General features: G+C 36.1%; 1 protein-coding gene across 1 annotated transcript in view; it reads left to right on the top strand.

The window, feature by feature from the left end:
- The window catches only part of GABRG1 (gamma-aminobutyric acid type A receptor subunit gamma1), an 84,378-nt gene extending 57,594 nt beyond the window's left edge, over nucleotides 1-26,784 (top strand). The window contains exons 4-9 of the mRNA XM_051831322.2: nucleotides 426-646; nucleotides 5,578-5,660; nucleotides 8,328-8,465; nucleotides 8,555-8,707; nucleotides 13,965-14,176; nucleotides 24,487-26,784. Of these exons, the coding sequence (XP_051687282.1) occupies nucleotides 426-646; nucleotides 5,578-5,660; nucleotides 8,328-8,465; nucleotides 8,555-8,707; nucleotides 13,965-14,176; nucleotides 24,487-24,756 (1,077 nt within the window). The 3' untranslated portion in view covers nucleotides 24,757-26,784. The remainder of the gene's footprint in view (nucleotides 1-425; nucleotides 647-5,577; nucleotides 5,661-8,327; nucleotides 8,466-8,554; nucleotides 8,708-13,964; nucleotides 14,177-24,486) is intronic.
- Nucleotides 26,785-27,154: the final 370 nt, after the last annotated feature.

Below are 27,154 nucleotides of genomic sequence, written 5' to 3'. Positions count from 1 at the left end.
AAGGACAATGGCTGTTAGATAATTTGGGAGGTATTGTATCTTGACTCAGCACTTGTGATATTTTGTAATTTAAGCACTGCATAAGTATCACAAATTTTAAAATAATTGCTTTGTTAATATTAAAATAGTTTACTTTTGTATTTAATTTACATTTGCTGCCTATGTATATAATAAAGCCTTGAATAAAATTAAAAAAGAAAGTCACAATGATAGGCAACAATTATTTGACATCATGGATTTTATTTTCTGTATTTATGTAAATATTTAAAAACAGTGGTTAAAATAATGGCATTTCCTCCCTCACAAAGACTGTGTTTAAATGATATTTACTTGCAGGAACTTCACAATATAAATATTTTAACTTCTGAGGAAAGCAACTAAAAGAGTGGCTTCACTAATATATTATTACCCTTTTTATATTTTAGGAGTACACAATTGATATAATATTTGCCCAAACATGGTTTGACAGTCGCTTAAAGTTCAATAGTACCATGAAAGTGCTTATGCTTAATAGTAATATGGTTGGAAAAATTTGGATTCCTGACACGTTCTTCAGAAATTCTAGAAAATCTGATGCTCACTGGATAACAACTCCTAATCGTCTGCTTAGAATTTGGAATGATGGTCGAGTTCTATATACATTAAGGTAAACTTTTTTATTTTATTTTTTATTTTTTTGAAAGATAGAGTTACAGAGATAGGTAGAGACACAGAGAGAGGTAGGTCTTCTATCCGCTGGTTCATTCTCCAGATGGTCACAATGGCTGGGGCCGTGCCAATTCAAAGCCAGGAGCCAAGAGCCTCCTCTGGGTCTCCCACAAAGGTGCAAGGGCCCAAGCACCTAGGCCATCCTCCACCGCTATCCCAGGCCGTGGCAGAGAGCCAGATGGGAAGAGGAGCAGCCGAGACTAGAACCGGTGCCTACATGGGATGTGGCGCTTCAGGCCAGGACGTTAACCCATTGCAGCACAGTGCCAGCCCCAGTTATTTATTTTTTAATTTGTAGTTCTCTAATTTACTTTTTTTTTTTTTTTGACAGGCAGAGTGGACAGTGAGAGAGAGAGAGAGACAGAGAGAAAGGTCTTCCTTTGCCATTGGTTCACCCTCCAATAGCCGCCGCGGTTGGTGGGTTGCGGCCAGAGCACCACGCTGATCCGATGGCAGGAGCCAGGTACTTATCCTGGTCTCCCATGGGGTGCAGGGCTCAAGCACTTGGGCCATCCTCCACTGCACTCCCGGGCCACAGCAGAGAGCTGGCCTGGAAGAGGGGCAACTGGGACAGAATCCGGCGCCCCGACTGGGACTAGAACCCGGTGTGCCGGCGCCGCAAGGTGGAGGATTAGCCTATTGAGCCACGGCGCTGGCCTCTGATTTACTTTCAGTACTAACATTTGATCAGCTCATAAATTTTCCTTTTTCTTTTTTTAAATTTTATTTAATTTATGCAAGTTTTTTTCTTTTTTTTAACTTTTATTTAATAGATATAAATTTCCAGAGTACAACTTTTGGAATATAGTGTTTTTTTTTACCCCCATAACCACCCTCCCACCCACAACCATCCCATCTCCCACTTCCTCTCCCATCCCATTCTTCATCAAGATTCATTTTCAATTATCATTATATACAGAAGATCAATTTGGTATATAATAAGTAAAGATTTCAACAGTTTGCACCCACACAGATACACAAAGTATAAAGTACTGTTTGAGTACTAGTTATATTGTTAATTCACATAGTACAACACAGTAAGGACAGAGATCCTACATTGGGAGTAAGTGCACAGTGACTCCTGTTGTTGATTTAACAATTGACACTCTTGTTTATGGCATCAGTAATTACCCTAGGCTCTTGTCATGGGTTTCCAAGGCTATGGAAGCCTTTTGAGTTTGCCAACTCTGATGTTAGTTAGACGAGGTCATAGTCAAAGTGGAAGTTCTCTCCTCTCTTCAGAGAAAGGTACCTCCTTCTTTGATGGCCTGTTCTTTCCACTGGGATCTCACTCGCAGAGATATTTCATTTAGGTTTTTGTTTTGTTTTGTTTTGTTTTTGCCAGAGTGTCATGGCTTTCCATGCCTGAAATACTCTCATGGGCTTTTTAGCCTGATCCGAATGCCTTAAGGGCTGATTCTGAGGCCAGAGTGCTGTTTAGGACATTTGCCATTCTATGAGTCTGCTGTGTATCCTGCTTCTCATGATGGAACATTCTCTCCTTTTTAATTCTATCAGTTAGTATTAGAAGAAACTGGTCTTGTTTATGTGATCCCTTTGACACTTATTCCTATCATTATGATCAATTATGAACTGAAACGGATCACTTTGAATAGTGAGATGGCATTGGTACATGCCACCTTGATGGGATTGAATTAGAGTCCCCTGGCACGTTTCTAACTCTCCCATTATGGGTAAGTCCAATTGAGCATGTGCCAAACTGGACATCTCCTCCCTCTCTTATTCCCACTCTTATATTTAACAGGGATCACTTTTCAATTAAATTTAAACACCTAAGAATAATTGTGTGTTAATTAAAAAGTTCAAGCAATGGTATTAAGTAGAACAAAAAAAATACTTAAAGGAATAAAGTAGTAAGTTGTTCCTCAACAGTCAGGACAAGGGCTGATCAAGTCATTGTTTCTCATAGCATCCATTTTACTTCAACAGGTTTCCTTTTTGGTGCACAGTTATTTGCACTGATCAGGGAGAACATACGATATTTGTCCCTTTGGGACTGGCTTATTTCACTCAGCATGATGTTTTCCAGATTCCTCCATCTTGTTGCAAATGACCGGATTTCATTCTTGTGTGTTTTATTTTTACTGCTCTATAGTATTCTATACAGTACATATCCCATAATTTCTTTACCAAGTCTACTGTTGATGGGCATTTAGATTGATTCCAGGTCTTAGCTATTGTGAATTGAGCTGCAATAAACATATAGGTGAAGACAGCTCTTTTATTTGCACATTTAATTTCCTTTGGGTAAATTCCAAGGAGTGGGATGGCTGGGTTGTATTCAGGTTTTTGAGGACTCTCTAAACTGACTTCCATAGTGGCTTTACCAGTTTGCATTCCCACCAACAGTGGGTTAGTGTCCCTTTTTCCCCACATCCTCTCCAGCATCTATTGTTGGTAGATTTCTGTATGTAAGCCACTAACTGGGGTGAGGTGAAACCTCATTGTGGTTTTGATTTGCATTTCCCTGATGGCTAGTGATCCTGAACATTTTTTCCTGTGTCTGTTGGCCATTTGGATTTCCTCTTTTGCAAAATGTCTATTGAGGTCCTTGGCCCAACTCTTAAGTAGGTTGTTTGTTTTGTTGTGGATTTTCTTGATCTCTTTGTAGATTCTGGTTTTTAATCCTTTATTGGTTGCATAGTTCGCAAATATTTTTTCCATTGCAAGTTTTCATATATATAGATTTAGGAACATAGAGGCACTTCCTACCCAACCCTTCCTCCCACCTAGGCTCCCTCCCTCTCGCTTTCTTACTCTAAGTTTTTACAACAATCTTTTTTCAGTCTACTTAAGAATTGTATAGTTAACAATACTCTTAAGTAAAAACTTTCAATACTGTTCCTCATCAAAAGATAAAAGGGTTATAAACAATCATCAATCTCAAAATGTCTATTTCAATCCAATACATTACATTTCAGGTACTGTATTAGTTACATTGGATCAGGGAAAAGATATGATATCTGTCTTTTGGAAACTGGCTTATTTCACTAGGTATAATGGTTTCTAGTTGTGTCCTTATTGTTTCAAAAGACAGGATTTCATTTCCTTTTTATAGCTGAGTAGTATTCCATAATGCATATACCATAATTTCTTTGTCCAGTCAACAGCTGATGAACATCTGGTTTGATTCCACAATGTAGCTGTTGTGAATTGTGAAGCAATGTACATGGGGGTACAGATAACCCTTTCACATGCTGATATCTTTTGATTTGGTTAAATTCCCAGGAGTAGGATGGCTAGATCATATATCTATATTCAGGTTTCTGAGGTATCTCCAATACTGTTTTCCACAGTGACTACACGAGTACATTCCTACCAACACACAGTGGACCAGAGTAACTTTATCCCCACATCCTCTCCAGCATCTGTCACTTGTTGATTTCTGTATCAGAGCCATTCTAACTGGAGTGAGGTGAAACCTCATTGTGCTTTTGATTAGATTTGCGTTTTCCTTATGGCTAGTGATTTTGAGCATTTTCTCCAGTGTCTGTTAGCCATTTGAATTTCCTCTCTTAAAAAATGCCTGTTCAGATCCTTTGCCCATTTCTTCATCAGATTGTTTGTTTTGTTGTTGATGAATTTCTTGAGCTCTTTATAGATTCTGGATGCTAACCCTTTATCAGTTGCATAGTTTGCATATATTTTCTCCTATTCTGCCAGTTGCCAGGTTTTCTGTATGAATCCATCTGGTTATATTTTATAATGCTTGGATTTTCAAAAGTGATGTGAAACATTTCCATGAAAGTATAAATGCCCATGGTTAACTTTATTAACTAATTTCCTTGGACATACCTGCTTTTTAAGAATCATTCATAATGGAAAGATGTATAAGGATAAGAAAAAATAACCATACTTGACCATCCATACATTGTTAATCTTGTATGTGTGCTCATGTGTGCATGTATAAGTTTGCTGAGATCCTGAAGTATGAGCTTAAAATGCAAATGTAGGGGGTGAATGTTTAGTGCAGCACTTTCATAGCACTCAGGATGCCTGCATCCCAGAATCTAGCTTCCTTTTAATGTGCACCCCAGGAGGCAGCAGGTGATGGATCAAGTACCTAGGTTCCTGCCACTCATGTGGAAGATACAAATTGAGTTTCTGGATATTGGAGCATTTTGAAGGGTGATCCAGTGGATAGAAGATCTCTCCTTTTCCATTCATCTCTCTGTCTTTATATCTGACTTTCAAATCAATAAATTAATTAGTTAATAATTTCCATGTAAGTATAGGGTTATTATGGAACTGTATACAAAGCAACTTAAATTGCTGGTGAAGAAAAATTAGAATTTTCTTCCTCATTTATGACTATTATAATAGTATCATTTCAGACCTTGAGACTTTAGGAGTATTACCATATTCTAATATTATATATTAGTCCTTTATTATAGAACAAAATCACATTTCCAAACTAAATAAGAAGGTTGGGCATTGTGACACAGTGCGTTATACCCCTGGTTGGGATGACCATATCACACATATCATTGTGTCTTATTAGAGAATCAGCTATTGCGTACTTCCAAATTAACTTCCTGCTAATATGCCTGAAAAGGCAACAAATGATGGTGCAAGTATTTGTGTTCCTGCCATCCTCATGAGAGTCCTGGATAGACTTCCTGGATAAAAACCTTGATCTGATCTACTCCTGGCTATTGCAGGCATTTAGGTTTTAAACCAGTTGTGGATTAAAGATCTCTCTCTCTTTCTCTCTCTCTCTATGTCCCCCCCTTGTTTTATGTCACTCGGGCTTTCAAATAAATAAATAAAACCCTTTAAATAAATTAGACAAAAATATTTTAATGCTTAAAATCTTTATCTTTAATACTTATTTGTTTTTCTAACTAGGTTGACAATTAATGCAGAATGTTACCTTCAGCTTCATAACTTTCCTATGGATGAACATTCCTGTCCACTTGAATTTTCAAGCTGTAAGTGATAAATAATTCATAATTTCATAGAATTTTAGCTTCCAATTATCTTTATTTTAAATAGAAAATAAGATAGAATACAGTTTTCAAAACTGTAGATTGTATTCAACTGTCTCAGATAAAAGGATAAAGTAATTACAAATAATGAATTTGCTTCTTACTTTTAGAAGTGGCAATACATATGGTGTGAATACATGTTTTATTAAATAATTCTGCATAAGTTTTGTCTTTTTCAAATGTTCTGTTGTTTTTGAATAAGTAGACTACTGAAGAAAAAATTATAGTCAAATGCTTTTACATAAGCAAGAATAAAAAGTTGATTCAAATAATATCCATTTTTCTAAAAGTATGATTTAACTTCATTACATTGGATTATAAAATGTTTCAAATATTTATTGAGTGGAAACTATTTACTACATGAATATCACATATTTGAGAAGACTTAACGAGTCAGAAAAGGCAAGGTAGAAATAAGTTTATTTAATTATAAAAAGCAACAAAAGAAAAGTGGTTAGAGCTAAACAGTTTGAGTACAAACCCAAATGCTTTCTTTCAAGGAAAGAGTTATAGTCTTTTTGTAGTAGTATTAATTACATTTTATCTTTATTAATACATTAGTCCTCATATATTTTTGTAAAATATTTTTCTATAAACCTAATTAAGAAAGTCTTACAAACATATAAAATGATATTTAAATTTTTCCTTATATTTGCAAATTATCTACTGCTGTTTTACTCTCAAAATTCTACTTTATCATAGAGTCCATTCTTAATTACTTATTTGTAATTTACCATAGTTCTTCACTTGCTAAATTCCCATATATTTGTGATTTCAATTTATTAATTATTTTATTGAATTTTCTTAATGATTTTTCTCATTAAAACATCCTTTATTTGTGTATTTATTTGAAAGTCAGAGTTACAGAGGGAAAGGGAGACACACACACACAGAGGTCTTCCATCCACTGCTTCACTCCCCAAATGGTGGTAAGGACCAGAGATGGACCAGACCGGAGCCAAGAGCCAGAAGCTTGTCTTGATCTACAGTGTGGGTGCCAGAGGCCCAAGGACCTGGCCCATCCTCCACTGTTTTTCCCAGGAGACCAGCAGGGAGTTGGATGGGGAGTGAAACAGCTGGAACTCAAACCCATTCCCATATGGGTTTCTGGCATTGCAGGGATAGCTTTAGACACAATGACACAACACCAGCACTAAAATATTCTTTTATATTAATATCTCATATATCACTGTGTTAGGAGTTTTAAAATTAACATATCAAAGAATAAAACAAATTACAAAAATTAATTAATAGGAAACCAGGAAGAATAGTTGATATGAAAATAGGATAAAGTAGCAGTTATTATACTTCTGACTGCCACTCTTAATTCTTGTGACATTGTTATAATCTGCTTTGTGAGTACATTTGAGTACCTGCGACAATCATTGTTCATTTTTCTGGTATTCTAAGAGTACGGTAGAGAATTAAGCCTGTTTCACAAAATATGTATGCAAGATTTTGTTGCACTCTCAAGTTTATAAGTCAGTATCATGAGATTCACAATGGCTACATATATAACTAGCTGTGTTTGTTGTTCTGACTCTCCTATAAATGATGACTACAGCCTCTGTAGTTGCAAGGAATAAGAACTAGGTGGGTAGAGATCTAGAGAGTAAAAGAAAAAAGATGGAGAAAAAAGAGAGGGAAATAGATTCTTAAATGGGTCAACACAGATAACTAACTAGTTCTGTTGCAGAAAAGAGATCTTAGTTCAACTTGATACATTGTTTTGGAAATTTCTAAAGTTGACTAGTGAGCTCAGCTTCCATAATATGATAGAGCAATCTTTATGCTTTGCTACTAAAATACTCTCAGAGAAAGATAAATGATCACAAACAAGAAGGAATTTTCAACCACAAAATTTCACATAAAAAGTTAAAAGCCTGTGAATCAGATTTGCAGCCGATTATGACCTCAGAATATTTGCAAAATGGTAACTTTAACTTGTGGCTTTGACAGCCTTGTGGGGTAGAAGCCTAATAGAACATAATCTGGGCCGGTGCCGCAGTTCACTAGGCTAATCCTCCGCCTTGCGGCGCCGGCACACCGGGTTCTAGTCCTGGTCAGGGCGCCGGATTCTGTCCTGGTTGCCCCTCTTCCAGGCCAGCTCTCTGCTGTGGCCAGGGAGTGCAGTGGAGGATGGCCCAAGTCCTTGGGTCCTGCACCCCATGGGAGACCAGGATAAGTACCTGGCTCCTGCCTTCGGATCAGTGCAGTGTGCTGGCCGCAGCGCGCTGGCTGCAGCGGCCATTGGAGGGTGAACCAATGGCAAAGGAAGACCTTTCTCTCTGTCTCTCTTACTGTCCACTCTGCCTGTCAACAACAACAACAACAACAAAAAACAAAAAAACATAATCTGTACATGATGCTGGGTTACAAAAGACTAGACATTTGGGGTCACATGAAGTAGTGTCCTCTACCCTCAATACACATACAGTCACTATATGCTAAAATAAAGTTGCCTCTGAAATCAGCCTATCAAGGTAAAATAACTGTGATATGACTATGCTTTATATTATGGATATATAGTTTATGCAGGGCCTTCTATATTTTTGTGCCTTATAATGAAACTTTCTAGCTAGACACTTTTTATTTTAATTTCTTCTCTAGATGGATATCCTAAAAATGAAATTGAATATAAGTGGAAAAAACCCTCTGTGGAAGTGGCTGATCCTAAATACTGGCGATTATATCAATTTGCATTTGTAGGGTTACGGAACTCAACTGAAATCTCACACACAATCTCTGGTAAGACAAAACAAGGAAGCAATGAATGATACTAGCATATGTTTTTGTATATTTTATAACCAGAATAAAACATATGTTTTTTCTTCCAGGGGATTATGTTATCATGACAATTTTTTTTGACCTGAGCAGGCGGATGGGATATTTCACTATTCAGACCTACATTCCATGCATTCTGACAGTTGTTCTTTCTTGGGTGTCTTTTTGGATCAATAAAGATGCAGTGCCTGCAAGAACATCACTGGGTATGATATGCAATGCTATGCTATAGTATTAAAGGATATTTAAATGCATTTTACTGTGATCAAAGTTTGTAGTCACCCTTATTAGAGTTATTTCCCTAGGCTGCAATCAGATAAAAATGGATAGGAACTTTAGTACAATACCATTTTGAAATGAATATATATATATATAAAAGAGTGAGAAATATAGAATTACAAAGAAATTGACATTTTAGAAAATTCCTTATTTCTCCTGCTAACACAGATCAAGGGAAGCATAGGTGCACAGTGAAAATTAATACGTTAAAATCAACATAGTCCCTGAATTGTATTTGGATCAATATTTTCTTTTTCTTTGTTTGAGATTTATTTTATTATTCATTTATCAGGCAGGGTTATGGAGGTTGGGGGGAGATGTGAAGAGGAGACAGACAGCAAAAGATTTTCCATCTGCTGGTTCACTCTCCAAATGGCCATGAAAATGAAGGCTGGGACAGGCTGAAGCCAGGTGCCAGGAACTCCAGCTGTGTCTCCCCTTTGAGTAGTAGGCACTCAAGTATTTGGACCATCTTCTGCTGCCTTCCCAGGTGCATTAACAGGGAACTGGATCAGAAGCAGAGCAGCTGGGTTTGGCACTGGCACTCATACGGATGCCAGTATGGCAGGTGGCAGCTTAACCTGCTATGACACAAAGCTGGTCCCCAAATTTTCAATATCTTTTAATCAGTATTTTACTTTAGCTAAATCACTCATAATCAGCATTAGTTTACTAGTGTCTGGTTGCATGGCTTTGCAATCCTGACTCATAACTGCAAATGAACAGTCAACTTTTCTAAAGGACTGATAATTGCAAAGAATAAGAAGCTCCATGGGATTTCATTTTTAAAGATTTGTTTTATTTATTTGAAATGCAGAGTTACATAGAGGCAGAGAGAGAGAGAGAGAGAGAGAGAGAGATCTTCCATCCACTGGTTCATTCCCCAAATGGTTGCAATGGCCGGAGTTGGGCTGATCCGAAGCCATAACGCAGGAGTTTCTTCCAGGTCTCCCACGTGGGTTCAGGGGCCCAAGGACTTGGATCATCTTTTGCTGCTTTCCCAGGAACATAATCAGGGAACAAGATAGGAAGTGGAGCAGCTGTGACTTGAACCAGTGCCCATATGGGATGCCAGCACTGCAGGTGGCAACTTTACCCACCACACCACAGCACCAGCCCTATTCCATAGGTTTTGTTATCTATAAAATATATAATTGGCCTGTGAATATTTGAGAATTGCTTGTACAATCCTATTGATTAAAAGGTTAATTTATAATTCATGTTTGATATAATAGATTTTTGCTCTCTTTCTCTAGTGATCTATTGCAGTAATCAAATGATATAAGAAAATAACTGGCTAATTAATGCACATTTGTTTAACAAATTATAATCTTCATTCTTATGTTGATATACAAAGAAAACTTGCTAATCAATTGATTCATCCTTAAAATCAATGTAAGACACAGGTCACACTGCTGATAATTGCATCTTATAAAAATAAAGGAAGCTGAGATCATTTCTATTTTCAACCACAAGGAGGTTTTTATGTAGTTTCTGTGATAGATGGTAAATAATTCCATTTAATAAATGTAATAAAATCCATATCACATAATAACAAAGATCAAACATGAAGTATGTAACTCTATACTTGGAAATATAGTTTTTTTGGGAGACTAAATGGACATATTAATATAACTCATGCACAAAGTCTACTAATACTTCAGAATTTTTTTTGAAAATATTTTAAATTATTTTATGTTCAAGGCACATGAATTACTTTGGGCTGTAGGTTTGCTGCTGTGAGTATACCTTAAATATTTTATTTATTCTTATTTTCACTTGCATATTTTTCCCCAAAGAAAATTTGAATGGATTATTTCTGTTATTGGGTTTGTAGAAAGCTATTTGCTGTAGTGTCATAAAATTGTGAAATTGTTTTTTTGCTTGAATTTATCTTTTTTCAATATTAGCATATACCAATTGCAAAGATAAGCACAGCAAGATTTTACTGTAAGATTCCCTCTCTCTCTCTTTCTCTCTCTCTCACAGGAACTGCTTTTCAAATAAGTAAATAAACTTTGAGAAAAACCGTGGAAGATATCTTACAATCTCAGATACTACATAGTTAGACAATCAAGAATTTTAAAGTATATTTTGTATATTTTAACAAACATTTGTCAGACATTTTCTATAGAACAAGCACTGTTCTTGGTGCTGCAGGGTTAACAAGTGAACCAACATTAAGAAATGTTCATGGTGTTAAAATTTGTTTAGTGGGGAAATCATGAGATGTGCAAATATTAAGCAGCTACTAAAATTTTAGTCTGATAAAGGCAATGAAGAGGAAATGGTACGAGTGGTTAGAGGAGAGTAGGTAGATGTTTATGGTGTTTGTTACTTCATATGCATAGATCTCTCCAAAGAGACGACTTTTGAGCAGTGATCTTAAGTATCTAAAGAGCTGGTGGATATTTTGTAGAAAGGTACACCAAACAGGGAGAACCACAGGTTCTTAATATCTGCTAGACTATCCCTGATGTTAAGATAATGTTGTGGTTAAGCTGATTAAAAAAATTAGAAAAGAGATTGAATAAGTGGCCAGTTGTCAGATCATATCACTCTTACTGAGTCATTTTAAGGACATTGAATTTTATTCCAAAAGTGTTGGGAGTCTATTGTAGGATTTTAAGCAGGAGAAACGATAGAGAAAAGAATTATGCTTTTTGAGATGTTTTGTGATTCTCTAAACATCCCAAATGTTTTCCTGTTATTGTGGACCTAGAGATATTTTCATGAAATTGACTCTGCTCTTCTCAAACTAATCAATGACAATAACTACTAACTTGAAAAGGTAACCAAAAACCAAGTTCTACTGTAGTTTTTGTTTCCACATAAAACAGAAACATAATAGCATGTTACTAACATAAAATTTAACACAATTATTAATAACAAAATAAAACCACATATTTGTTTCAAGATTTTCAAAGTAATAATGGAATATAATTGTGGAAGGAATATCTTTGGAAATATATTTTTGTATAACTGTGGAAATACTATAATTTAATTTTTTAAAAAAGTGTGCAGACTGAGAAAATTTAGAGAGACATGCATTCAATAAAATTATTCATTATTTACGAAATATGAAGCCTTTAATTTATTATATATATATATACTTATTTTAAAATAATTGAAACAGTGATAATGGGAGAAGTATCAAGCCTGCAACCATAATTGAGGATTTTAATACTCCTTCTTCTTTTATTGTTAAAACTGCATAACAATCATTTAAAAATGTAGAAAAGCTTATGAAATGACCAACTTATTGACTTATATGATGACTATAGAACTCTACACCTAACTTGAGAATACAAAATATTTGTACCTTCATGGAGAGTATTAACCAAGATCTCAATAAAATCAAAATTAACCAAGATCTCAATAAATCAAAAGACTAAGATTTTTCAGAGTGTATTTCTAGGAAAAACTGAAATCCATTAAAAGTTAATAAAAGTGACAACTAATAATGACAAATTTGGAAATTAAGAAAAAGACCTTTCAGATAACCCTTGGGTCAAAAAAAATTATAGGGATTTTAAACAATATTTCAAATTGAATTTTGATAAGAACATACATAAGATAACATAGGAGGGTTTGTGAAAAAGTAGAATTAAAATATAAGCTTATTTTAATGCAGTTTTTTTGGAAATGCATGCATAGTTTTTCATAATACTTATTTTCTATCAACTTTTTAAAAGACCCCTCTTACAAATATCTGTATACTGTAGCTAAGTGCTACTTACAGGAAAAATATAGCTTTAAAATGTTAGCATCAATAACCTAAGTATCCACATTAAGAACAAATAAGTAAATTAAATGCCTTTTGTATCTGTTCATCACAGGAATCAAGCAAGATATTCCTATGTCAGTTGTTTAATGACAGGCAGAGAGGAGTTAAGAAAGTTCTATAAGATGACAAAGCTGGAGGTGGTAGAGTCAGAGACTTTGCTTCTACAATCCCAAATCCATCACATCCATGTCATCTTTAACTTTTGTCAGTGCTGAGGTGAGGGAGTATGAGAGGAATGGTTAGAGAAGATTTCAGTGGAGACCTGGTGGAAAGAGGTGGCTAGTGCTTCACCATACCACAGAGACCCTGTTGCTGCAGGGCTTTTTTATTCATATTATTGTTCATAATAGGTGTTGATGTACAGATTTTAGAAAAAATTTGAAAGCATTTTGCATTGTATTTAGTACTTTTTTGAGAATAAACAATTCTACTCATGTGGCCATTATAGTGGTAAAACAAATGGGAACTGAGTCCATTGAGGTTAGAAGAAATGCAGCATGTACAACTAGGACTCACTCTACCTAAGAACACTGCTAAGAATCACAAGAAGGTCACTGGTAAAGACAGGCAGACATGTCCAAGGATACAAAGAGATACGGCTCTGGGGCATGTCCTGAATACAGATGCTGAATTCTTAAAAATATAGATTTCTATTCTACTATGCCTGTAGTCTTTACTCGCGCTTTGAGTTAAAAAACATAGATCAAGACATCAGATATGAATTTATTAATTTTCGTTAATGAACTGTGTATGACAGAAAACATCAAACCACTATTGCTTTGGTTGGAGGAACAATATTCATTTCCCCAGTTGAAGTCTGGAGATTGGTAGTCCGACTGGATACGGAAAAATGCAGTACGAAGGATTCAGTCTTCTATCTTTCTGCTCTCATGTGGGTGATTTTGATTCCAAGGATTGTCTAATGGTCTAAGATGGTGGTTAGTGTTCTGGCCATTGGATTCTAGCAGGAAGTAATGAGGAGGAGGGAAAGAAGGCCACCACCTCTCTTTAATGGCGTCTGTTCGCCATTGCTTATGTTCTTAGTTCCCCTTGTGTGTCTGCGTATGGGCACAGACACCTGCAGGGAAGGCAACAAACAAAAGTATTTCTTCCACACAACTATTCGTCAGCTAAAATTGATTATGTTATTACTGTGAAGGAAGGGAAGGGTTGATATTGGAAATCAATTTGCAATCCACAGAATTGAAAATAATTAAAATTCTCACAGATATAAAGAACACGTTCAGCATAATGCAGCTGTAGTAACTGGTGATTCTTTCTTATGGGTCTAGAAACCGTATCACTTTGCTTCAATTGTTTACATATGCTCACAATAATGCTTAATCTGCTGGAAGAACAAGAGTAGTGTATTTGTTTTTTTCTCTCTCTCTTCTTAGGTATCACTACAGTTCTGACCATGACAACCCTGAGTACAATCGCCAGGAAATCTTTACCAAAGGTTTCTTATGTGACTGCGATGGATCTCTTTGTTTCCGTTTGTTTCATTTTTGTTTTTGCAGCTTTGATGGAATATGGAACCTTGCATTATTTTACCAGCAACAGAAAAGCAAAGACTACTAGAGAAAAAAAGCTAAAAAACAAGGCCTCGGTATGTTAAAATATCACTAGTATTTCTTAAAGCAATTTACTTAGAAGTACTCTTTTGAATATTCATGCTGTATTTGCTTAGAATAATAGAAATGCTTGAGGCAACGTGACTAATGATGAATACAATTACAGAGAAAGTGGAGAACCTAGCATTGACTAACAGGGACAGTGTATTTGTATTTCCCAAATTTCCTGTATTGGATGTTTCTTGCAAAGAGTGGTTCTTGTGCTCTGAAAATTTTCACAAGTAATAGATTCTTAGTACCTAAAATATTAAGATTTTATTTAATTCTATTTTGTGTTTGCATTTGTAACTATTTGTGTGGATTTGTAACCACTTGTGGCCCTCAAAATTAACTACTTTTAGAGACATATGTCCCTCTTTAATGTTAGAATTCAACTGTGTTTGGACTTCAAAGCTATAAAATTCTTTTTTAGACTTTATGTTTGCATCTTACCCTACTGTCTTTTCCAGGTTGTACAGGTATCTACCTTAATTTATATCACATCAAGTTTATATAATAACATGTATTCCACTGATCGTAGTACACTTAATATTGAATGATTGCTGATTCTTTTTATAATATCAGTTATAACAAACTGAAGTAGCATTTAAGACTTACTGAATGATCCAGTGTTCTTATGAGTGTTTTACAAGCACGATTTCATTTAAGTTCAGAGCAATTGTGAATATACAAGTTCAGTAATTTTCACAGGAACAGACTTTGTAAGTGAAGGATCTAGGACTTAAACATGTGTCAGTTTTCGTGCAGTAAAGTGGGCATTTATCCTCCAAAATAAACACCAAAAATCTTTGTAATGCTATTTCCTATCAATGTTTTCAGAGCAAATTTGTTCCAAAAGTTCATATAAATGAGACATGTATAAAACATCTTTGTACGGGTAGATAGCTTATAAGCCTACTGTACTGTATTTATAATGAGTGTGGAGTTTTCCACATTAACCAACTTTATAAATTATATGACAGAGTGCTCTTCCCTCCTCCTCTTTTTTTGTGCTTTTTGAGCTTTCAGTACTAATGATACTTTGTGAAAAATCTCGACCAGTAATCACACCTGATTTTTCATTAGTTTATTCATAGAACATTGCCATCCTTTTAAATTATATTTAACTTTTCATGCTATGTTCCAAATAATAAATACTAGCATATTTTGCTTTCATATTCCCACAATATTTAAAGGAAGCAGATCACATTGCTTGAGTACAAACTTGAGTACAAATTTGAAAACTTGCATTGTATAATCTGTCTGTAACTCTCAACTCTTCATCCTTTTAGCTTATCCATAGAACATAGCACAAACCCTGAATGGACAAGGAATCAGAGGGCAATGATGTCAACTGTGTTTTTTAAAGATTTTATTTCTTTATTGGAGAAGTAGAGCTACAGAGAGTGAGTGAGAAAGAGAGAGAGAGAGAGAGAGAGAGAGAGAGATCTTCCATCTGCTAGTTCACTCTCCAAATGGCCACAATAGCTGGAGCCAGGAAAATTCAAAGCCAGGGAGACAGGGGCTTCTGCATCTCCCACACAGGTGAAGGTGCCCAAGCACTTGGGCCATCTTCCACTGCTTTCCCAGGCCATACAGAGAGCTGGATTGGAAGTGGAGCAGCTGGGACATGAACCGGCGCCTATATGGGATGCTGGCACCACAGGCGGAGGCTTAGCCTACTACGCCACAGCTCCAGCTGCAATGATGTCAACTTTAGTATTCATCGCTTAATTTTTAAAGTGAAAAATGAAGGATTTCTGCTATTTTCCCTTAGTCAAAGCCAAGCATCCAGTCTGGATTTTCCATTTCATCATTTCCCATATTCACCCATGTATAATCTCTCCCTATAAAACAATACTTACAGAAATTCTGATTGGAAATTTTTATAATAAGAATAGTTAACATTAACAGCCAGGCGATATACAATCTCACATAGATTCCCTAATTTCATTGTAAGAATATATCATGTATATTTCATAGTTATATTATCTAAGGACCAAAAAGTAGCTAGTGTAGACCTTCAGCTGATCTTTGGATTCAGGATCAGGCACTCTCAAGCACGTTTCCAATGGCAAACGTATTCAGGGGAGCTGAGACTCAGGAGTGGCAGATTTAAATTTGCCTGGTACTCAATCATTCATTCTCCAAATACTCACTGTGGACTTTCCCATCAAGAGACTCTTACAGTAAACTTAGGAAACTTAAAGAATATATTTGTCAAGGTTTTATTTATTTTAAGGTTTAATTATGTATTTGAAAAGCAGAGCATTGGTGGGGGAGGGCGGTTGGGTAGGAAGAATGCTTAGGTTTTAAAATTTAGCATCAAGCCCAGGATGAAAAATACTAAAGATGAAAAAAATAAGAAATAAAAATTAAATGAAAGCTTTGAACTACTACATGAAATAAGCAGCAGTTCAATTCAGGTATTATAATTGACAATCCCAGTGCCAAATATATATATTTTTGCAATTATCTGAAGTTCCATAGTATTTTTTCTTTGTTCAACTATGTGCTTTTTGAGTTTTCAATACTAATGACACTTTGTGTGGAAAATCTCGATCAGCAATCACATCTCATTTCATACCTGGCTCAGTGTTCTGGCATACGGTTCTATATTGAGGTAAATCAGAATACACTTTTGTGAAGAATAGACCGCTCTGCTTGGTGTTGGCTCATATCTCCTACATAAGTGTTTTGTGGAATCTGCATTTTCCTTTTGTGCCAGTCAGGACAAGCATATGTGCAACTTGAACCCAGAGATGGGCAGCATGTTGCCATTACACCTGCTTTGTTTTGTTGTGATTATTATCCCTCCCCACTCACACCTCCCCTCCTCTCTGCATGTTTCTCCCTTCTTCCTTCTCCACACTTTCTGTAATAGCCTCACAAGTCTGAGTAGCTTTATATATAAATTTCTTTTCTTTTCTTCTCTGAATTGTGTATGGCAACAATCAGGATGGTGTTGTGCCTGAGTGAGTGCTGACAGAGGAGAACCACACACCAATAAACTTTGGAGTCCTTTATTGCCAGCGATAGGCAGTGGAGAGTGGGCTCTTATCCCAAAGAACTCTGGACCTGAAGCTCAAAACAACAGAGTTTATAAAGGCAAAAACCACAAGGAGTGGAGGGGGAATACATAGTTCCTGGTATGGGGGGAATACATGGTTACTAGCATCAAATTAACATAAGGCCTGTGCAAAACTAATGTTGTTTTTTACAATCTTGACGATACAATCTTGACATTAGTTCATGTTTCAACCGAAGTTAGATGTGGGACATAGACAAATTACAATCTTAATATTAATCCAGGTGGAGCCTATCTATTTTAAGCTTGAGCGATCATGCTAGGAAGTTTCTACATTCTGCCAGAAGGGATGTGGTTTGCTGTTATTGTCTAAGTTTTAAATCAGAGTTAGTTTCGGCCCATAGTCTCATGGTGGGCTGTGCTTCCTAGAGTGTCAGGTTTTCTCTCTCTCTCCTTCCCTCTCTCCTTTCTTGCTTTTACTCCTTTCAGGCTTTTTCCCTTGTTTTGTTCACCCATGCTCCCTCCCCACTGCTTTGCTTCCCTTCTTCCCTTCTCCCCATGTATCCATATTCTTTCTTCTTTCTTTCTTATGTGAATCTCAATGACATTTTGATTTTGTTCATATTTTCATCCAGTATATTTTTTAAAATTATCACCAAGTAAGAATACGATTCAATTATATTTATGTCAACTATTTTCATAAATATCTAAGATCCTTTATGAAAATGGTAAAACATACCAAAGAAGGCCTACAGTAATACACCAGCCATTGGTAACTGAAAGGTAGTTCAAGTTGAAACTTGGATACTCAGTTATATGCTATTAGAAATCTCAGGAATGTCTGTGATATTTACATCAAGAGTCTGATATATCCGCTGGAGAAATAGAGCTTATTGATTTTAGGCTTTCAATGAAGTAAAATGTAAAATGAATGAAATATATTGTATCCACTTTGAACAAGGTATTTTGGGAGTAAAATGAGAATTATCTTCTCTGTATTCAGGTATCATTTAATGCAGTTGTGGAAAAGTGCATTAGATACACAAACAAAAGATAATAAAATACAATATAAATAACAATCCAAAATTAAAACAAACAAGGAGGCTCTGAAGGAACTAACAATCACATAGGTAGTTTCTGATACTTTTTCAAAAGTAGAATATTTTTCTACAATTAACATAAATGAAATATAAAATACTCTATATGGTATGAAATCATAAAATATATATTTAAATGCTGTATTCTTGTTGAAACACAGCCTTGCCTATTTGGCCTATCCCTAGTATCTGAGACAGTCTTGAGCTACCATGTAATATGGTCTGGAAACATTAGCTTAACCGCACATGGTGTTGAAATGAAGCTTGTGTCAAGGTGTGTCACAGTAGACTGAGGGACTTACATTCATTTCAAGTGTATATAATTCATTCAAAGATTAATCAAGACTCTTTCAGTTGGAATAGTCTATGGAGCTTTCAGTAGAAGGGAAAGCCTGGGGTGTGCTATCTGGAAGCCACAGAGCTATATTGGTGGTGGTGTCTTTACACCTTCAGAGGAGCATCTCAAAGCCATTGTCACAATTGATATGAAATGATTATGCTATCTGTTGAAAGCATCCTGTTATCCACAGAATCTTTACAATTATTTAAATAACCTTCTTTCTGAACTTCATATTTCACCAGTATCTTATAATCCCTCCTGGGAACTTTACCAAATACCATTACAGGAAAAAATCTTTCTAATTTGTGAAATGCTGGATTGATGCAGGTTTTCATTATTCTAGCATTCCGCAAGGCAGATAAATGTTTATTCATATAGATATACACTGCCTGAAAAGAGATATTTTCTTCACAGAGAAGAGGCTGCGGTGTGAACATTGGATTAAAAAAAAAAAATCTTCCCACATATTATTTCCACCTCAGTACCTGGGTTCCAACTCTCAGTAATATATTACTTCATGAGGCATTTTTATAAGGATTCATTTATTTATTTGAAAGGCAGAGTGGCAGAGAGAGAGACAGCGGGAGAGAAAGAGAGACAGAGACAGAGACAGCCAGAGACAGAGAGACAGAGAGATCTTGATCCATTGGTTTACCAAAGCGGTAGCAATAGCCAGAATTCTGGGCCAGGTCAAAGCTAAGAGTCAGGAATTCCATCTGGATTTCCCACTTCAGTAGCAGGGAACAAGTACCTGAGCCATCATCCACTGCTTTCCCAAGCACATTTTCTAGTAGCTGGATCAGAAACGGAACAGCCTGAACTTGAACTGGCACTCTGATATGGGAGGCTGGTGTTATAATTGGTGGATTAACGGCTGCACCACAATGCTGGTGTCTTCTCCCTCCTTCTTCTCCTTTTCCTCCTCCTTCTCCTTCTTGGATTCATCTATTCATTTGAAAGTCAGAATTCCACAAAAACAAGGAGAGACAGGCAGAAAGAGGGATAGAGAGAGAGAGAGAGAGAGAGAGAGAATCTTCTATGTGCTGATGCTGTCCCCAAATGGCTACAACTGCCAGATCTGGGACACAGCAGTTTTAGGAATGAACAACCTGTCAGCTTCTTTCTTCCCAATGCACAGTGTTTAAGTTGCAGTTGAAAGAATTGCAGTTGATCTGGAGTAGACATTTAATTAATGCCATTGTACATTTTCTTTATCATTATCAATCTTTGTAACTAACAGAGGAAAGCATCTCCAGAGCTTTACTTTTTAAAATTTATTTGTTTGAAAAACAGAGTCATAGAATAAGATACACACACGCACACACACACACACACACACACAGAGAGAGAGAGAGAGGGAAGGAGGGAGGGAGGGAGGGAGGGAGAAACTTCCATCTACTGGCTCACTCTCCAAATAATCACAACAACCAAAGATGGGCCAGACCAAAGCCAGAAGCCAGAGCCAGAAGCCAGGAGCTTCTTCTGGGTCTCCCACATGGGTACAGGGACCCAGGCCCTTGGACCATCTTCCACTGCTTTCCCAGGTGCATTTGCAGGGAGCTGGATTGGAAGTGGAACAGCCAGTCTTGAACAGGCACCAGCACGAGATGCTAGCATCACAGGCCATGGTTTTACCCCCTACAACATAATGCTGGCCCCATTTCTAGAGCTTTAATGGAAAAAACAGCTTCCACATTCAAGTTCCCATTTCCTGAGCCTTTCTGAGACCCAATTTCCATGTGTATACTTTATCCATTTGCCTATCTTCATCTATTCTTTGACTTTCAGGAATTCTTCAGAAATTATGACAAGCTGACTGAAGTTTCCTCTTTACCAAGGTCCACCATGTGTCTGTACTTTAACACTGATGAAGAATGTTTCCTAACATCTATCAGGGACAATTGATTCCTTCTCACAAACACACCATATTTCCACTTATGGCAGTATTTAGAGATAAGTGAGTTGTGTTTTCTGCCATACAACCTTAAAATTGCAACTAAAACATATTTTAATCATGATCAATCTAATTATTATATGAGCATATACTATTAAAATACTAAATGACAGGGAGATGGATGCCAATTAGTGTCATTTTTTAACATAATTTCAATGTTCCACTAACATTTCAGTACCTCTTGAAGTATCGCCAGGTATCCTCAAAAGATCTGTCCTTAACATTTAATAATAGATTGCCTTTTCTTTTTATGATACATCCAGACAGCTGTAGTTGTGAATTTGTTTTATGCATCACTCCTTATTTTCTAATTTTGTATGGATATTGTGTCCAGAATGATATTTTTATCTTTGTAAAATATCAGTATATGCGATTGACTCTTTTTTTATATCTACTGAACTTTTAATATTTAATAGCTTAGATACTACCATTCCTTTTGGAACAAAAATAAGCTCCAAATTTCAAGAAATTTTTTGTGTATTGTTTTTATATTTTCTTTCTTTTAAGATTTATTTATTTATTTGAAAGGCAGAGTTACAAAGAGGCGGAGGGAGACAGAGAGAGAGAGAAAGAGAGAGAGAGAGAGAAATCTTCCATTCTCTGGTTCACTCCCCAAATGGCTACAACAGCCAGAGCTGTGCCAATCTGAAGACAGGAGCCAGGAGCTTCTTTTGAGTCTCCTATGGAGGTGTAGGGGCCCAAGCACCTGGGACATCTTCTTTTGCTTTCCCAGGCCATTGCAGAGAGCTGGATGGAAAAAGGAGCAGCTGGGACTAGAACTGGCGCCCTTATGGCATGCTGGCAACACAGGCATAGATTTAACCCACTGTGCCACAGTGCTGCCCTGTTTTTATATTTTTAAGAAAACATTTAATCTTCATGGTTTTCATACTTACTTTTTCCAAAATTTAGGGTGAAAAATTAATAAAAATTTACAGTAGAATGAATTTAAGACCAGATTAAAATTATAGTTAGCTTTTCGATAATAAGACCGCCAATTATAATGTTACAACAGTTACATGTTTAGATGGCCCTTGAAAATTGTAAAAGTTTTGAAGAAAAAAAGATGATCAAAACTGTAATTCTCATTCATATTCTACTTGACATTTCATTTAGATTCTTTTTTTTTATTATTTTTATTTGTAAAGCAGAGTTACAGAGAGAGAGGGAGAGACAGAGAGAGGTCTTCCATCTGCTGATTCACTCTCCAAATGGCCACAATGGCTGGAGCTGTGACAATCCAAAGCCAGGGGCCTGGAGCTTCTTCTGTGTCTCCCACGCGTGTGCAGGAACCCAAGCACTTGAGCCATCTTCCAATGCTTTCCAAGTCTGTAGCAGAGACCTGGATTGGAAGTGGAACAGCTAGGACTCAAACCAGTGCCCAAATGGGATGCTGGCTCTGCAGGCAGCAGCTTTAACCTCTATGCCACAGTGCTGGCCCCCAGATTAATTAATTTTTTGAATATTTATTTTATGTATTTGAAAGGTAGAGTCGCAGAGAGAAGGAAAGACAGAGGTCTTCCATCTGCTGGTCCACTCCCAAAATGGCTACAACACCTGTGACGGGGCTACACCAAGCCAGGAGCTAGAAACTTCTTTGGGTTTCTCACATGGGTAGCAGAGGCCCAATAACTTGGGCCATCCTCTGCTGCTTTCCCAAGCTGATTAACAGGGACCTGGATTGGAAGTGGAGCACCTGGGACATAAACCTGTGCCCATATGGGATACTAGTGCAGCAGACAGTGGCTTAACCTGCTATGCAACAATGCCGGCCCATAGATTCATTAATTTTTGGCAGCAGTTTGATGAGATGCAGATGTGTGTATGCGGTTATTGTTTAGTTTGTTGGTCTCTTCGTTTTAGCATGTCTTTTATAATTAATTGTGATAGATCCTAGTCAGGACTCATCAGTAATGGTGACAATAACAATATCAGTGATAATAAATATTGCCCATTGGCAGGTGAATATGTAATATTTATCAGATATTTTACTTAGTGCACTATGCGCATCATCTAGTTTAGTCATTGAATGAATCTACAGTGCTGTTATTGTGACTTTTGTAATCAGAAGACACAAAGGCAAAAGAGCAGTCATATTTCCTGTTCAAGCTAACACAACTCTTCTGGGCAAATCTACAAATACACCCCAAGCTTGTCTGACTCTGAAGTGCTTGCTTTAATGTTCTGTAGTATGCTAACCTGGAATAATTTATAATACTTTTGAAAATTCTATTATTTAAGTATTATGCAGAACCTGGTATCACAAAAAGTTAATTTAATATGTGTCCCAAATAATCCTGATAATATTAACTTATTATTACCATGCAGTATGGGACACTATAATTTTTTTAATGAGTTTTTCATTTTTTTTTTCATTTTTTTTTGACAGGCAGAGTGGACAGTAAGAGAGAGAGACAGAGAGAAAGGTCTTCCTTTGCCATTGGTTCACCCTCCAATGGCCGCCACAGCCGGCGCGCTGCGGCCAGCGCACCACACTGAGCCAGGTACTTATCCTGGTCTCCCATGGGGTGCAGGGCCCAAGCACTTGGGCCATCCTCCACTGCACTCCCGGGCCACAGCAGAGAGCTGGCCTGGAAGAGGGGCAACCGGGACAGAATCTGGTGCCCCGACCGGGACTAGAACCTGGTGTGCTGGTGCCGCAAGGCGGAGGATTAGCCTAGTGAGCTGCGGCGCCGGCCGGGACACTATAATTTTACATTGTTATAATAAAATTTACTCATCACAGTTGCCACAAAAAAGGTGCTAACTGGAATCCAGCTCTGAGAAGAGTTAAATTGGTAGGGTGAGCATAATTTTGAACACCAGTTGTTCTCAAATATGAGGCTGTAACTCCTATAATGCCTCTCTCTCAAATATGATGCCTTTCACTTATCCACTACTCCAGACACCATGTTGTTCTTGTCTACTCACAGTTTCTCAAAATTTGCATTATCAAAGTGTCTTCTTTTCTATGTTTTTTAAAGATTTTATTCATTTTATTTGAGAGTTAGAGTTATAGGCAGTGAGTGGGAGAGACAGAGAGAAAGGTCTTCCTTCCGTTGGTTCAGTCCCCAAATGGCTGCACCATCTGGAGCTGTGTCAATCTGAAGCCAGGGGCCAGGAGCTTCTTCCTGGTCTCCCATGTGGTTGCAGAGGCCCAAGGACTTGGGCCATCTTCTACTGCTTTCCCGGGCCATAGCAGAGAGCTGGATTGGAAGTGGAGGAGCTGAAATTTGAACCGGAGCCCATATGGGATGCCAGTGCCTCAGGCGGAGGATTAACTTACTGCGCCACAGCGCCTGCCCACTCTATGTATTCTTATTACTACCAAGACACATAAATAATACAACATAGTGAATGTATTTACAACAAATTTACAACAAATGTATTACAACAAATGAATGTATTTATAATGTTGTAAATGTTTTCATATTAAGTATCATAGGAATATGAGTACTTCAAAAGGTTTATGGAAAATGGAATTAAAGGATAAGCTATTTTTTTGCCAAAATTTTTGATACTTGTGCATGGTTTCTTCAAAATCCACATTTCCCATGAACTTTCTAAAGACTGCAGATAAAATTTATTTCCATTTTAGGGCTAGATCGTGGCTGACAAAATTTTGATGGGCCAGCTTTCTAAAGGTATAAAGTATATTTTATTTTTCAGAAACATTTATTTTCTACATCATCTTTGGTACAAAAAAAGTGTTATCTGTTACAAAGTAAATTATGATCTAAAAACATGTTAGAATTGAAAATACTTGATTTTTGGAAATCAATATTATTTTATTACTTGATAGTTTCTTAGAGTTTGCCTTGAAGAGGAAAACTGATCTTTCTTTACGGAAACTATGTAAGTTCTAAACCTCTCATTATTTTGCTCAGGTGTCCCCTGGGCTCCACCCTGGATCCACTCTGATTCCAATGAGCAGTATTTCTCTGCCTCAAGGAGAGGATGAGTACGGATATCAGTGTTTGGAGGGCAAAGATTGTGCCAGCTTCTTCTGCTGCTTCGAAGACTGCAGAACAGGGTCGTGGCGGGAAGGCAGAATACACATACGAATTGCCAAAATTGACTCCTATTCGCGAATATTTTTCCCAACAGCTTTCGCCCTGTTCAATCTGGTTTATTGGGTTGGTTATCTTTACTTATGAGTTCCAATTAATAGGCAAAATCATATGCCTGAATAGAATCTGTTATAATCTCTAGCACTTCAATGAAAGGAAGTTTGAATTTAAAATATAGGGAAACCATTGGGAAAAGTTTGAGTAGTATTGTAACTGTTTTACAGCATTAATTGGTAATTAAAATAGTAGCTTTTAGATGAATTAAAATTATGTGAATCAGATCAGTTGTACAATTCTTTACATTAAAATACTACTACATATTACCATAATTTTACTTATTTCTTATTAGAGTTTTGAATTTATAAGTTTTGTCATTCATATTCTAATGATGAGATGGTTTTAATATGTATTTTATTTAAATATGATTTGGTACTGTTTTTAAGGGGAAACTAATGCCTAATATTTACATAATAATTTTTGTCACAGAAATGATTGCTAATTTGATTTTTCTGGCTTTTTACTTTTTCTACTGTTTGGAACATGGTTAGTTAAAAACTTAAAGCCGTGATTTCCTTGGATTTATTTCCAAGATGATTTCTTCCCATGAGAAATTATTTTTAAGTTCTGAATTTAGTGTTTTTTTTTTGTAATTTGTAATCATGTTAACTTATGGAGTACAAAGTAATATGATTTCTGAATACAATGTAGAATAATCACATCAAGCCTGTTAAGAATTATAAAAGACAAATGAAATAGCCAAGTTTTATCTTCTACTTTGGTCCATTTCCTGATATCCAATTAGACATATCTCTAGATACATCTAGTCTTATGGTTTTTTTTTCAAACTACACAGAAATTAATCAAGTCATTTCTTTTCAATGCAAAATGAAAAAATCAGAAAAATATTACATTTGACCATTTTATTTTGTATCTCAGCATTTATGAAGGATAAAGAGGTTAACATGTAAATATTGCAGTCTACCAACTCTGAGATTAAATGTGGAGGTAAATTATCAATTTCTCTTTATGCTCCACAAGATTGTTACAGCCCTTAGCAAAAACATAAAGAAACAGTCTTTTTATTTACTCACTATGGTTAAAGAATTATGTGGTAAATTCAGTAGCAATTCTTATTGAGTATATGGACTTAAATATTTACTATTAACATTTTTCAGGCCAAAAATATTTAGGAAACAATTTTAGTTCTGTGTTACATTTTCCTCTTCCAACTTCTAAGTGCTGGTTTGAGACAGGTGTAAAACAGTGTTATAAATTTTTATGATATTTTCTTTTCTAAAAAATTGGGAACAGTCCCCAAAATCATGATTACAGTAATTTTTTATCAGAGTCATCTTGCTTGTTGGGGATGGGAAAGGAGAGTTCTCCAAATTCCTAGACAGGAACAGATAAAGTAGAGATCAAGTCTCACTACAGGTACAGTTTATCAGTTAATACTTCGAGTTTCTAGAATGTCTGTTTTGTTAGAAGGAGATTTAAATTTAGACTGCAACCATCACATTTCTGTAAGTTTTTTGATCTATCTCTTGTTCAGAGGAACTCCATAATCATTCATCATCACTTAATCTTGTGGAAAAGCACTAAAAATGTTATCTATAGATAACCTTTAAAAATTGCTTCCACAGCCAAGAGCAATTATGATCAGGGATTTATGATTAATCTTAAGGTTTCAGGAGACTATGCATTTGACATTCCAGTTTTTAATGTGATATCCCATATGATTAGTGAACATCAGACTGAGGATTTAGAATGGTTATTCTGATATTTGGGGGATGTGAAAGTTTTTTTTTTCTGTATATTATAAATAAGTTTCACTATACATTCCTAGCTAAATATGAATTTTTCACTTTGCTTATAAAACTTAAAAAAATAAGTAGGAATTGAATAATAGTGCCCATATCCACCAAAATGTCTTTTGGATGGAGAGCCAAATTAAACTTTGGTTATGTACATAGGCACTTAAAGATTATTCATGAATTGATTTTTATTACATAGAGTATCTATGTGATACTCATATGATGAACATGCATATAGGTATTAATGGAAAATGAAATACCTATGAAGAATAAAATACTTCAATAAAATATATTACAGTTATTTCTGTGTTTTAAGCTATAACTTGCTCGTTGTCACAGGGCAGTTTTGTTTGGGGCTCTTTCAATTGTTTCCAAACATGACTATATTCTAAAATACTGGGAGATGCTTGAAATAGTCTTGACTTTTTCTCACTAGTGTTTCATTAGTTAGCTTGGCTTTTGAGTGTTGACAACGTTTATGAGTGGCAGCAAAGCTGATAAAAACATGAAAGATTATTTTCTATATATTGATACATATATTCCTTGTAAATACCATAAAGACAACATTTTGTCATCAAAGCCAAGGATGTTTTGAACAATCCAGTATGCAGATCAGAAAGGGAAGTGTACAAATTTTGTTTCTAAAAATAATAATGAAATGATAAAAATGC

Source organism: Oryctolagus cuniculus, chromosome 2, assembly GCF_964237555.1.
Source record: "Oryctolagus cuniculus chromosome 2, mOryCun1.1, whole genome shotgun sequence".
Lineage (NCBI taxonomy): Eukaryota > Metazoa > Chordata > Mammalia > Lagomorpha > Leporidae > Oryctolagus > Oryctolagus cuniculus.
The sequence above is the reverse complement of the archived record's forward strand: the minus strand, read 5'-3'. Positions and strand labels throughout refer to the sequence as shown.